Source organism: Giraffa tippelskirchi, chromosome 3, assembly GCF_054371585.1.
Source record: "Giraffa tippelskirchi isolate mGirTip1 chromosome 3, T2T-mGirTip1v1.2.pri, whole genome shotgun sequence".
NCBI lineage: Eukaryota > Metazoa > Chordata > Mammalia > Artiodactyla > Giraffidae > Giraffa > Giraffa tippelskirchi.
Window position 1 is genome coordinate 29228936 of NC_137277.1, and position 15132 is coordinate 29244067.

At 40.8% G+C, this 15132-nt stretch overlaps 1 protein-coding gene across 50 annotated transcripts in view; it reads right to left on the bottom strand.

The window, feature by feature from the left end:
* NCOR1 (nuclear receptor corepressor 1) overlaps window positions 1-15132 on the bottom strand; it is a 110855-nt gene that overhangs the window by 37594 nt on the left and 58129 nt on the right. For 45 of the 50 annotated variants that reach the window (XR_014080479.1, XR_014080477.1, XR_014080476.1 and 42 more), the window contains 5 exons: window positions 14703-14765; window positions 12744-12883; window positions 11123-11249; window positions 3460-4012; window positions 821-950 (listed from right to left, as the gene is read on the bottom strand). Coding sequence is in view for 39 of the 50 variants with exons in the window: in XM_081583718.1 (XP_081439844.1) it covers window positions 821-950; window positions 3460-4012; window positions 11123-11249; window positions 12744-12883; window positions 14703-14765 (1013 nt within the window). In the remaining 11 variants the exon portion in view is untranslated. The remainder of the gene's footprint in view (window positions 1-820; window positions 951-3459; window positions 4013-11122; window positions 11250-12743; window positions 12884-14702; window positions 14766-15132) is intronic. The other 5 variants (XR_014080475.1, XM_081583695.1, XM_081583704.1 and 2 more) reach the window with 1 other exon arrangement.

Below are 15132 nucleotides of genomic sequence, written 5' to 3' on the forward strand. Positions count from 1 at the left end.
GAGCCTATTTATCAGAGACCCACACTTAACTTTTACATATTGCCATGTGACCTAGGGAACAAATTTTTATCCTCTGAAATAAAGAGCTAGAACATAACTAAGTAAAGGATCAATACCCAAGACCAGAATTCAGGATCAAAAGGAAGTCAAATCCAGTGATTAATAACGTAAAATGCAAATTAAACTAGGTTTGGAACTGTATACTCAAGCTAACCATAACCTCTATAATTTATTCTAAACATTCAACATCTAGATATACTATTTACTTATTTATATTTACTATTATCTTATAGCAAAACAAAACAAACACAAAACTCAGTAACATTTATGGCTAGAGCACTACATTGCTCTTTTTTCCTTAACTGGAAATGGATCATTTCAATCAATTCTCACATGAATTCATTTGAAAAAGCAATACATTCAACAGATGAATGGATAAATCAAATGTGGTCTATACACAGTCTTAAAATAGAAGGAGAAGCGATATGTGCCACAGTATGAATAATCTTGAGGACATTAGGCGAAGTGAAATAAAACAGCCACAAAAAAACACAAATACTGTACGAGTCTACTTATGTAAGTAGCCAAATTCATAAAACATAAAGTAGAAAGGTGTAGGTTGCAGGGTGCAGGGGAGAGTGATGGTTTAGTGGATATACTTAACCCTACTGAACAGCACACTTAAGAGTTAAGATGTAAATTTCACGTTATGTGATTTTTACTACAATTAAAAAAAAAAATCAAGCACTGATTAGAGAAGAAATGTCTCTAAAGGTCTTTGTTTTCAACTCTACTTTTCTTACTCACGTTGAAAACTTACCATTGGTGGGATGACAGCAGCTCGATGCTGAAGCTGAGGCAGGTCCAGTGGGTTTGGTTTTATGGGCGATGAGACCAGTATAGACCCAGCGGGATTTAACAACGAAGGCTTCGAATCCATAGGAAACATTCTGAAAATGCAATTAAAAAGGACTAATCAATATATTCTTATTCAAGACTTTAAACATACAATCACCATAATTCCTTGTAAGTTAACATGTATACACACACACATATGTCACATTAACCTTACATATTTGAATACTAAGGAAAAAAACCTACAAGGCTAAATTTTCAGGTAAAGAAATCGAATGTTAATTTATAGGTTGATATTCATCTGCACCTAACCAACAGAACAGTCTGAACAAGGGCCATTAGAGAATGTCAGGTCCTAATTTACCATTAACATAGGTTACAAACTAGTGTTTTGCTAAGATGAGAGAGTATTTTTAAAACATCTGAATAAACCACCATCATTTTAAAATCAAGAATTTCACCCAGGGACTTCCCTGGTGGTCCAGTGGTTAAGAGTCCGCCTGTCAATGCAGGGGACATGGGTTCCATTCCTGGTCCAGGAAGACCCCACATGCCACAGGGCAACTAAGCCCACGAGCACCACAACTACCAAAGCCTGAGCTCCACAACAAGAGAAGCCACCTCAATGAGGCCCACGCACTGCAACAGAGAGCAGGCCCCACTCACCACAACTAGAGAAAACAAGCCTGCACATAGCAACAAAGACCCAGCAATGCCAAAAATAAAGAAAGAAATAAAAACAAAAAAAAGAATTTCACCCATAATTCCAGACTCCTGGTTTCTCATGAAAACTGGGGAGAAACGGCACCACAGAGGAAGCACTCCCACGAGGCAACAGCAGGTTGAGCTCACATGGCTGCCCGTGCTCCCCACCCAGTCCGTGCTCCCCGTTCACCCTCTGCCGTCTCACACTGCACCACTTCACTCAGTTTCAGGACCCACACTTGAGTAAAGGATGTCCAGAATAGGAACTGGAACATTATACCTTACAGGCGCCATATTTCCCAGTGTTGTCAGTTACTGGGGAAAGGTGAACATTTGAAAAGGTATAAATGCGTAGGAAAACTAGAATGTGTAAAAGAAAACAACTTTTTACACAAAGAATCAAGATAATATTAAAGATATAGACAACAGAAAGTATTATTTTGATAGCTTCGAAGCAAAGTGAACTAGAGGATCATCCAGAGAGTACCACATGTTGATAAGGAATGTCAGAATTTCATGACCATTATCACAGTCAGCCCTTAGGTGCTCCTCCCCTTTATGATTTCTGCCATCCTAATTTTCCCTTCACTCATAAATTTATAAATAAGTCACTAAAACTAACAGCACAGAACACATTAACTCTTATTTTAGATGACATATTTCAGTAAAGCATGCTCAAAAAGGGACCATACAGCTTGAATCCATTTATGTTTAAAGTTTGGAACAGTTAAAATCCACAGTATTGAGACATGAGAAAAAAAGAGTGCTAGAACCTTCAATTTTCTGAAAAACCATGGTTAAGTAGGAGCCCTATATTATTTCTATTTTTGCTGATTAAAATTCTATTATCTACCACATAAAAATCTCCTTGGAGAAATCATCACTGTTATGTTCAATATCATTCTAGTATCAAGTCCCATTCTTAAGTATGTAAGATGTACACTATATTGGAAACGGACTGGAATCGCAGTGACACCAGGACACACTACAGAAGCAGAGCTGCAGAATCTGGCTGTCTCCTGAGAGCCTCTTTCTTATTAAAAAGGGGGAAAATAGAAAAAAAGAGCTGAGTTGGGTTTCTGGTCAAATGACATTTTAGTCTAATTCATTCTATAATTTGCACCAATCAATTCAACATGGTACAAATGATACTGTGATTCTAAGTGACTGCATTTCTTTCAAGGAAACGTAAACACCCAAGAAACTGAGTATACTAAAGGAGGTAGTATCTACTCCTGTAAAATTTATTTTTTTTTACAGCAATTGTTATAAAAACCATAAAGACTGAATTTCCGTAATATTAACTTGACTAAAAGTACTTAAGTTAATTTATATCATACCTGTACTTTAAATTACAAATATGAATAATCTACAGTTTTAAGTGATACAAAAAGGTGACCATTACAATTACCACTAACTTGAATTAGATTATGCTTTCTAACACACTTTTCCTCCAGTCCCCATCTTCGCCCTCAGCATCTCTCACATCTCACACGCAGGCACTGCGGCCTTGCTCTGAGGCCGTTCCGTCCGAGGGCAGAGAGCTAGGGCCCCCGCCTCCCACCTGCCCCTTCACCACCAGGTCACACGGCTCAGCAACCATAGCAGCAGGCAACTGCGGTTCTGGTCACAGCTCTGGGAGCTGACTGCCCTTCTCTGCTATCATATGGGATGTACCTAACAAGTGATATGGAAAGGAGTTAAAGTCTTTTTCTTTAAAAAATAACGACCCCACAGTTCTTTTTGGTTAATCAGGTGACCAGCATCAGAACCCAACAGTAGACAGACTCTCTCACTGGCCAGTATTTACACAGAAGCAACCTTGGCAGCAATCACCACCCTGGGTTCAGTCTGCGACCAGCAGAGTAAAGACGGGGGAGGTCAAGGAGGGAGCCTCACCGCTGCCTCTCGGGCTCCCCGTCCACGTCCTCATCCGCACTGCAAGTGGCGCTGGAATCGTGGTCGGACAGGGGCTCGGGCCTCGGGGTGCTCAGCTGCTGGGCCACCCCCAGATCATCATCTCCAGGCTCCGGCTTCTCGCCGCTCCTCTCCAGGTCTCTGTCTTTGGGGTCCCCTTCGACTCTGGATGGACTGCTTTCTGGCACCCGCATTTCAACATCCACAGCATCGGCCTTGGCAGCCGAGGGGAGGTCAAGAGCAGAAGTGCCTTCAGCCCTGCGCTCCTCATGTTCCACTTCCATCGGCTCAGCCGTGTCCACTGTGATGCTATCATTCGCCGAGGCTTCCACACTGTCATCCTCGGCCGCTTTTGTGCTCGCAGCTGCCGGCGAGGGAGAAGGCCTGGGCACGGCGTCAGCGGTGGCCTCCAGCTCGGCCGCAGCCTCAGCAGTACCTCGAGGAGGCGCATTTTCAGTGCTGTCTTCGCCAGGCTTGACAGCTTCAACTGGTGAAGGAGAAGGAGCACTTTCTGTATCAGAACTATTTTCAGCACCTTAAAGATAATGATACAGCATAAAAATCTGATAATGAACACGTGTCAGGTGGTGACAGAAGCCATGCTTGAAAGTACTTGTTTAGGATGGGTTATCCTCCTGTGATGCCTCCCTGAAGTACCACAGCACTGGGAAAACAAGTTCTCTACAAAGTATGAAAGGGAAAGCTCAAATTGCCTCAGTCTTTGGAAACAGAAAGCATAAAAGCTTTTAATGTCCAAAAATAATTCATACAAAATTTGAAAAAGATAGATTTAAAAATAAAACTAAACCAAAAATATTTCCATAAAAGATGACATTCTGATTTATTTCTACCAGTCCTGTCTCTGTGCTTTTTTTAACCAAGGAGAGCTGACATCAGAACGGCACCATCCAAAGAGGAACCTAATGCACATTACATCTGTAATTTTAATTTTTCTTGTGGCCACATTAAAAAAGTAAGAAGAGAGACAGGTAAAATTAACTTCAACAATAATTTTATTTAACCCAATATGTGCAAAATATTACCATTTTAAACATAACCAACATAGAAACCTAGTAATAAGGTGTTTTACCTTTTTTGGTACTAAGTCTTCAAAATTTGCTATTTCACATTTCGGCACATCTCAATTTGGTCGACAGCTGTCCCTTGGTATCTGGAAGGGACTGATCCCAGGAAAACGCCCACAACCCACCATGGATACCAAAATCCACGGATGCTCAAGTCCCTTATATAAAAGGGCGTAGTGTTTGCATACGACCTATGGATATCCTCCAGTACTCTTCATATCATCTCTAGATGACTTCTGACACCTAATAAAACTTCTGTCTGAAGAGCTGTACAAACAGTGCAAATGCTGTGTAAACAGTTGCCATGGTGTGGAATTCTGCTTTGGGGCACCTTCTGGATTTTTTTTTTTTTAATATTTTGGACTCGCAGGTGGTTGAACCCACATATGCAGGATCCTCAGGTGGAGGGAAGATTGCAATCACATTTTAAGAACTCAACAACCACACGAGGGTCCAGTGGCTACCTCACTGGACAGCAAAGCTCTAGGACAATATTACATAGGTTCTGTCATTTAATTTGTTGTAACACTGGTCTTTCCCACCATTTGTTCCATCTCATACATGTATTTTTAATGCTTTTACCTAGATATCACAAAGGAATTACAAATTCTCTATGTCTTACTACGGACAAAGTCTCAAATCAAGTTCTTTTTTAGAGTTTAGTATCCAGCAAACAAACCAGGAACCCAGGAGTCACCTTCCACACGCTCCTCTCATTTATCTCCAGATTCTTCACCTTGATGAGTCATAGATTTCTCTCTAAAAACATCCTTCAAATCCAGCCATTTCTGTTCAATTTCACAACTGCCACTTGACTCCAGAGACGACTCTTCTCACCACCACCCCAGACTCCTCTCTACCACAAAGCCAGAGTGAATTTAAAAGCCAAATCTTACTAAAACTCACTCCCACTCTCTCCCGCTTAAAACATCTCCAGAAGCCTTGCTGCTCCCAGGACCCAGTCCCAAGCTACTGGGTGTGGCCATGCTTGCAAGCTGCCAGCTCCCTCTCCAGCCCCGCCTTCTCTGTGGCATTCTTTCAGTTTTGTGAAGGTCCATGCATCCCCTACCACTGACTACACACATTCTGAATGGCTTTCGTCTACTCTTCCCTTTGGATATTAGATCAACTACCACATGCTTTAAAAAAAGCCTTCTATCATATCCTCAACAAAGCTGAACTTTGCTACTGATGGCTCCAACAGCACATGTACTGACTGCAGCTACAATTTTACTTTTGTTCACAATTACGTGACCCTTGGCTGTTGCTCCCATGAGCCTGTGAACATCATAAGGGCAAGGATTACACATTTCACTTTTCATTCAGTCCTAGTGACAGGCACAAGGCCAAGGTCTTGGCACAGAGCAGGCTCACATACCTGATGCAGTGTGCAATGAATGAGCGGCTGTGAACATGTCTTTAAGTTTATGTCACCTTTCCTCTATTACTGGACCCTTGGGCTACTTTCAATGAGACACTGCTATGAACAGGACACAGAGATACTCACTTCAACATTATGTTTTCGACTATTTTCTTAAAATAGATTACAAGACAACACAAAAATTTACATCTCCCTAAAATTAGTACGTATAACTCCAATGAGAATCCCAACAGTGTATAAGATCAATTTATAATTTATGTGAAAAAATAAGTCCCTGGGAAAATTCAAGAAAATTAGAAAATGTTATCAGCATAGGAGAGACTTACTCCTCAGACACTTAAACTCACTATGAAGCCAATGTATTACGACACGTTTGGGGCTGCCCCAGAGACAGACAAGACAAACCAGTGGTACAGAAGAGAAGGTCAGGAACAGGTCCTGATGGATGTGAGGAACTGATACATGCCAGAGCCAGTGCTTTAAATCTCTGAGGCAGGACAACAGCTAATGAGTGCAATTTCTCAGAACTGGTCCTTTATGTGGAAGAAAAACACGAACACTGCCTTACATAATGCAGAAAAAGAATTCCAAATGGGATAAATCCTTTTAAAACTCTTAAGAAGATAATCTAGTACGAAATACAAATAACCTCAAGAGATATGGAGAAATATTTTAAGCAAAATAGGAAACTCTGATGACATAAATGTATCGTTTTTACATAAAAAACAGTAAAAATAAAAACTTAAATGATCATATGAGAATACTTTTCACGCATAACATAATATTTAATAACTCGACAAATTCATGCTTTCATTCATTCAAATATGCGCCTAACACTTGCCATGTAAAAGCTGTTTGAGGTCCTGGTAACCCAGCCGTGGGAGAAGAAATCCTAGGGTGAAACAGGCAATGAGCAATCAACACTTGACACATCAGGTAGTAATAAACGCAGTGAATATGGAACTCAACTGAGAGCCAGTGGGTACAGAGGCATGAGAGCGCTCACATGACATCGCCAGAGGCCCAAAGGAAGTGGGTAAGCACATGCCAGCAAGAGATGAGCACGCGGAAAAGCCCCTCAAGTGGGGTTGTCAGCTTGGGAGCTGCAATGAGGACAGTGGGCAAAACAGAGGGAGCAGCCACCTCACACCTGTCAGTGTGCCGTCGTCAGAAAGACAAGCAGTAACAACGGTTGGGGAGGACGTGGAGACAAGGGGGCCCTTAATGCACTGTTGGTAGGAAGGGAAACTGGTGCAGCCACTATGTAAAAGAGTATGGAGCTTCCTCAAAAAATTAAAAACAAGACTACCATATGATCCAGCAATTCTATGCCTAGGTATTATCTGAAGGGGGTAAAAAAAACACTAAATTGAAAAAATATATGCACCCCAACATACACTGGAGCGCTATTTACAATAACCAAGATATGGAAGCAATCTAAGTGTCCATCAATGGATAAAAGAATTCAGAAAATGTGGTATGTTTATATGTGTGTGTATACACACACACACATATATGTAAACATATAAATATATGTCTTGTCATTTCTGACAACACAAATGGAACTTGAGGGCACTGTGCTAAGTGAAATAAGTCAGATAGAGAAGGACACTGGATGATCTCACTCACATGCGGAATCTTAAAAAAAAAAAACAGCACCAATAGAGAGAACAGACTGGTGGTTGTCAGAGGCAGGAGGTGAGGAGTAGGCAAAATGGATGAATGTGTCAAAAGACTCAAACACCTAGTTATAAAATAACTAAATCCTGCGGATATGACGTACAGCATAATGACTACAGTTAATTACACTGTTATAAACCTGAAAGTTGCCAAGAGTAGACATTAAAAATTCTCATCACAAGAAAAGTAACTATGCAATGATGAAAGTTAACCAGACTTACTAGATGATGAACTAGATTATTCACAATGTACAAGTACTGAATGATTATGTTGTTCACCTGAAACCAGTGTAACGTTATATGTCAATTTTCTCTCATTTAACCATAGTAAAAAAGAACAGAGTGAGCAGCAGAAGGGGCCGCCAGAGGCCAGAGATGTAAGAAGGGCCAGTGCCTACAGGGAGGCTTCACGCCTCCAGCTTTGATTCTGAATGAGATGGGAGAAGCATCACAGGATGTGGAGGAGAGGCCTGACCTGATTTGCATTTTACAAGGTTCACTTGGGCTGCTCTCTGGAGGAAAAAAAATATAATGGAACAAACAGCAGCAAGCACACCAATCCAGAGGCCAGTGCAAGGAAGGGACAGTGGCTCTAAGTGGGGTGGCAGCGATGGAGGAGGGGAGATCTAAGGAGATGCACCCACACACCCAGGGGGAGACTGGAGGGAAAGGAGGTGTGGAGGTGAGAGACACAGGTCAGTTTCAGATGCTGTTAACCCTTAGGTGCCCAAATACAAAGGTTACACAGGCAGTTAGATGTGTGAGCCTGGACTCAGATGAGAGCTCAAGTCTCAACAACAAAAACAAAATCAAAAGACAAAAGCTCAGAAGAGCACCTCACGTGTTGTAAGGTCTAATGGACAGCAGCAATTATGGTTGGTGAAAGATGCTACCAGTGTTGAAAGGCAGACAAAAAGCCAGACTTCATCCTCATTTCTATTCACACAGTGATGGAAGCCAAGTTCGAGGACAAACAAGTCATTTCTCCTCCAAAGCCTGGAGGACATGTCAGTGATTATGCAGATGACATCATCTGACATGAGCACTCCTTCAGTTATCTTCTTCTTTCAAGTCGCAGCGCTTTACCAAGCACCAGCCAAGTTGAGTGTCTTTTTCTTCCCCACTCAGAACACCTCAAAGAATGATTCAGACCAAGAGAAAATCTAAATTATGACAAAGGTTTGGTCCTTCTGATGTAACTCATCTAATTATGAAAGATACTCATGTGGTCAGAGGCCCATTTAGGAAGCCAACACGGAGACTTGGCCATTAGCAGCTATCTCCACTCACCCACGCGCAAGAGCCTGAGGGCACAAACCCATGTGGCTTCAGGGTGTCCCTGAGTTGAGCAGTTAAGACCTATCAGGGCTCATGGAAAATGCACTGTGCTTGCTGCTCTTCTCTGACACTTCCCAAGTGAAATTACTGGAGACCTCACCATTCAGGTGGCAAGTTCATTTCCTACTAATTGGAAACCATTCCAAATGTCACCATTCCAAGGACCTCCCTCATAGCTCAGTTGGTAAAGAATCTGCCTGCAATGCAGGAGACCTGGGTTCAATTCCTGGGTTGGGAAGAAGACCTGGAGAAGGAAATGGCAACCCACTCCAGGATTCTTGCCTGGAGAATCATCCCATGGACAGATGAGCCTGGCGGGCTACAGTCCACTGGGTCGCAAGAGTCAGACACGACTTAGCGACTAAACCAGCACCACCAGATGTCACAACACACACACACATACAAATGGCATGATGTGACCAGGCCAGTCCACACTAGAGCCCATGGAAGCATTGCTGTAATATCAGGTTGTAATTAACCTGACAACCTCATTTGACAATTTGGAAAAAGCTTCACACTAAGACAAAGAAACAGGAAGAAAAGAGAAGGAAAAAAGTCATTTCGTGGTGTTCAGTTTTTAAGAATATGTCAGCCCATGCAACAGGCTTCCATGTTCTGAAATAAACATACGTATGACAAATAGAATTGGCCCTTGTTATGCACTGAACTGTGTCCCACCCCACCCCCAAACTTATGTTAAAGCCCTAACCCTCAATGTGACTATATTTGGAAATAATTCCCTCAAAAGGAGATAAAAAAGGTTAGATGAGGTCATAAAAATTGGGCCCTAATTTAAAGGGCTTCCCTAGTGGCTCAAATGGTTAAGAATCCGCCTATAATGAAGAAGAGACCCGGTTCGATCCCTGGGTGGGGAAGATCCCCTGGACAAAGAAATGGCAACTCACTCCAGTATTCTTGCCTGGAGAATCCCATGAACAGTGGAGCATTCTGGGCTAAAGTTCCTGGGGTCACAAAGAGTCGGACACGACTGAGTGATTAAGCACTAATATAATAGATAAGTTTCTATTGTTTAAGCCGCCCAGTCTTGTGAAATACAAGCTTCATGTACATTTATAACCCAGGCAATACTGGCTACCAATTACAACCCTACTGAAGTCAGCAAACTCTGAGGACCTCTTTCCAAATGCCAGCCACCCCTTCCCACTGCTTGCAGCCCCTCAGCTCACCCCAGGCAAGCCTGCTCCAATGGTCTCTCCATTTTGGCAATACCATCTCGGTTTTCACAAAACCTCACAGAATAAAGTTCACTTATTCCTCAAAGTCAAAACCCATTTCAAGATAAATTTTAAGTTTAAAACCCAATGACAACAATTTGTAGAAGAACCAAAATCTAATATTTCTAAAACTCCTGGAAGGTTTAGAACCTTTTAAGCTTAAAACATTAAGAGCCTACAAAGGAAAACGCAAACAGCTCTAATTACCTGCGAAGCTTAAATTCTGTTAATTTAAAAATAAAATAAAAAGCAAATGAGATAGAGAAAATATTTGCATACATAAAACATGAACATGTTTAAGATATAACATATTAAAAGCTACTGGAATCATTGTGAAAATCCACACTTGAGAAGAGGACAGTTAAAAGAAATTCACAGAAACTTTAATAGTAATGTAAACTAAAGTAAAATAGGTACCTTTGTTAATTCGAAAAAAATCAAGAAAACATTGACTTTTTGAGGAAGTTGTCATTAATTTTTCAAATAGCATAAAGGATTTTATTTAAGTTTCTTGACATTTTTTTGGCTAATGCCTCTGGGCCATTAATACATTTTTTCATGAAAACATCAATATGACATGTTCAGCTTTATAAATGCTGAAATAAATCAAGCTTGATAAAATAAAGAAAGAGGAAAATGAAACTGAAGGTACTGACTGAACCGTCATGTGTGGCAACAAGAGAGACACACTGACAACTTATGGATGTCGGCACTTAGTGTCTCAGGCAGGACTGCCATCCTTCAAGACCTCTCGATTGCAGCACCTGGACCATCTCAGGAGCTACATAAATACATGTGTGATTGAATGATAAATACACTGTGTTCTCGTTTCCTGAATGAAGCAATCCCTAGACAGCCAAACAACTAAGGCACCCGTCACGCATGTGGGCCAGCAGACATCACAACCAGACGGAAGAGTGGTGGTACCTTCACTGTCCTCAGGGTTCTCCTCTTCGTTAGAGGCTTCAATGTCCTCGTCCTCCTGTGCTGAGACGGTGGAGGCCACGCTTTCACACTGAGACACGTCTCGCTCTTCACGGGGCTTCCGTGAGGCCTAGAAGAGTAAAAATACTGTTACTCGCGATTTACATAACTGAAAGGAAAGAAGCCAGCCTTCTCACAGCTGAGCTGAGGCAGAAGGTATACACTAGACCAGCAGCTGCATGTCCGACAAGCACCCTGGCTGGGGGGCAGTCCCCTCAGGGACCACTAACAGGCCTTGTGTGCAGATGGATCGCTTTTATCAAAATGATCAAAAGTCACATCCAAACCATTTTTGGAGCTACTCGTCACTCTACATGTGCAAACAGCCAAAGCCCAAAAGACTCCTGCTCTTCTCCCCCTCCAAAAAATGTTATTTTTCTAATAAAAATAACATATACATTTATTTTCTAATAAAATTAATATCATGGAATGTGGAAAACACAGAAAATTATGTTAAGAAAAATAAAAATTGCTCATAATGCTAGCAGCTAGAGAGTCTCATCAGAAAAGTCTTTGAGTAGTGTGAAGATGTTAAGCTCATGGTGAGAGAGATGCATTTACCAAAATTTTAATTTTTGCCTAAAAGCTAGAAATTTAAAAATGGCAACCAATATTAATGGATGTTTTCTTTCAAGACAGGCTCACTCATTTTCAAGAAAATGTCTGCAAACTTTTCAGGTCTGAAAAGCGTAGTTTTTCTGTCATTCTTTTAATTAAAAATGACATTCCATGAAAAAGGCGAGGTTTGTTTAGCTTGGAGCTCAAACAACCCAAGTGTGCCTTTTCTTGAGTGCTACCCTGGCCCAAGACAGTGCAGAGGGCTCTCTGCCCCGCCCATCATCATACAGACACATGTGCAAGGCTCAAGGTTTACCAAAGCCAAGTTTTATTTGCTTCACCGAGGGCATTAAGTGAAACTGCCGTTTTACAAAAACAAAGCTGCAACTGCCTGGAGATGAAGAGGGCACTGAGCTTGGCGGTGCCCCCATGGTCCGCACCAAGGTGCCAGCGCTCTCACTCACAGCTTCTCTGACCCCAGGCATGCAAATGGCCACACAGTGGGCAAGAGAACATCTTAACATTCTTATGAAAACAAAATATTCATGGAGCCCTCAAAGGGCTCGGTAGACTCTGAGAACACTGGAACTTCCTTGTTAAGGCATTTTCAATAATCTCTAATAATCTTTCAATAATTTTTTCTGTAACACTTGCTGGTTTTTAGTCTTTACCCCATGGAGTCTCTGAGAAAAGGTCTTTTTTAATAAGCCAGATCAACTCATTCAATATGGTCAACAAAACTCTAAAGTTTTCAATTCAAACTCCAAAATGCTTGTATTTTTCAAATCCAGTTTACAGTCATTCAAAAGTACTGCACTGCCATTACTACTAACAGAAATTTTACACTTTGGACAATAAACAAACTGAGTCAACTTGTGCCAAGAAACTAGCATATCCCTTATAGGTAAGGCTACAAAAAAGTCTTCTTCAAAACCATCTTTGAAGCTCAAAAAAAACCCACCCAAAAAACAGTAAGTAAAAGATTCACCACCTCTGATATACTCACTTTCTGTTTATGCTGCTGCAAAAGGTTGTCAAGATTGTGCCGCCGTTTATAGTTAAAATAGAAGTTTTTACATTGGGCTTCACTTTTAGTTCCCACCATCTTGGCAATTGCTGCCCAGTTACGACCATGTTCCACTAGACCTGTATTTTAAAAACAAACCAAACATTAACTGAATAGTCACCTGATACAGCAAGCAAGAAAAATAATACAATACACCTAATCCTTGCACTCACCATCATTAACACTGCATTTTCAGTTATTTATTGATACATTTCAATGCTTATTGAAATGTGATTGACACAAACTCTTTAACAGCTCTATTTTTCTACCCAAAGTTCAAACATGCTCAATATTGGAAGGACGTGACCCTGTCCTTGCTGTATTATCTCCCAGAGGACCAGGACAATGCTGGACACACAGGGAGAGCCCAGACACTGTCAACTTCGTGGTTAGGTATTTCTAGATCCTCGGGAACACTGTATCAGCACAAAGTTAATAAGGCAATCAAATGTGAGTGATTAACACCAAGTAAAGACACACACTTGAGGTTCCAGGTATAATCAACATGTCCACAGTCCATTTCCAATCAAGGATCCCCTCAAAAATATCAACCAGGTTTTCTTAAACCTTCTGTAATACAATGCATCACAGGAACCTATGCAATCTGACTTCCTTCCAACAAATGACACACATATGCACACAGAAACATATGCACACAGAAACATATGTGCACGAAATATAGGCATATCAACGCATAAACACAGAGATGTACATTAGACATAGGTGTATCCAAGCAGGAATTTCTAGTGCAAATTCAACAATTGGTGGGGAGAACATCAACTTTTCAAGGTTAACACCAGTAGATTCCTTCACAATGAAAACTGAAGATCACCTCCAGATTCTGCCAGTGTTATGACAAAAGCTGAAAGGAAGGGGCCTGATCAGTCAGGTGTGGGGATGTGCCTCTGACCAGACCGTGCTGTGGCCACGTGGGCATCCAGTTACCGTGCTTTGACGGTCAGATGACAGCAATGCATGTGAGTACAACTGTCACAGCAAACATACCTCAAATAAAAATATTCTGATGACAGAACACTCTAAACTGCTGTGTTTTAGGCAAAGTTTACATGATTCTTAAATGTGTTACTCATTACCAGCTAAATAGAAAATAAATCTGAAATGTGTCACTAAAAGGTCAAGCTATTTGCAATAATTTCTCTTTGGAACTGCAAGGTAAATCCTTAACCCTCAAAAGAGCTGGCTAAACTTTCTCAAAATTATTTTAAAAAGTAGTTTATTTATAAACCAATTATTTATGCTTTTAGAAATTTTAGCTAATTTCAAACTGTATGCTCTGTACTTTATACAGGTCATTTATAAGCAAGAAGAGAAGAACAGAAGACCCATAGTGTCCCAGAGTAAAATGAAGGCCACACGCTACACAAGCGTCAGAGGCAGAACTCAAACCTTCATCTGTCTGGCTGCAAAGTCCATGCTCTCATCTCTGAACCAGAGCACAATTTCTTAGCAGTTTGTAATCAAACTTAGCCTTACTAAATGCAAACTGAGGAAACAGTTATCATTCTACTAAGTGCAACTTTTAAATAAGAGACTTTTTATATCAAATACCTTCCAAAACAACATTAATAGCATTTAATCACAACTCTTCTGTAAAACTGCAAGTAGCTTACCTGCTCTCTAACAAGACATTCAAAATAAAATAAGAGAGAATGTTAAATCCCTCAAAAGTGGGTCCCTCAAACAAGATACACTGGGGTACCTTACAGAGCAAGATACCGTCAAAAAGACCTTCTAACTGTACTTCTAAATTCTGCTTCCATTGTGGAAGAACTTTTTTTTTTAATTAAAAAGAAATTAGTTCCGTATCACTCATTACTAATAACCCTAAAAACAAACAAACTAAAACAAACCCGAAGAACCTGAACTACTGTCATTTACCTTTTTTAGCAACTTCCATTTCTTCTTCTGTCCATCGAGAGGTTTCTACAGGTTCCGTAGAAACTGAAACAAAGGTAGAGCTCAGTAAGTCAGAGAAAAATCATCCATAGATTATACAGCACCAAGGATATAATTTGCTAACTCCAAACACACCTCCACACTCTCACCAGTTATCTTTCTAAAGCACTAATCTAATTACAACACTTGTCTATTTAAAAATCTTTGTTTTGTAAGCAAAGCAGGATATAGTCAAAACAAAGCCCACCATGAGCTGCACCCATCCACCTGTCAAATTATTTCCTTCATTTTATCCTTGTTGTTCCCAGAACTTGTACTTTCTTCGTATCAATACTTCACGTAATGATAAACTTGGTAACACTGAGCCACCAGCGACAGGACTTGTCATTATATGATCCTTTTATAAACTAAA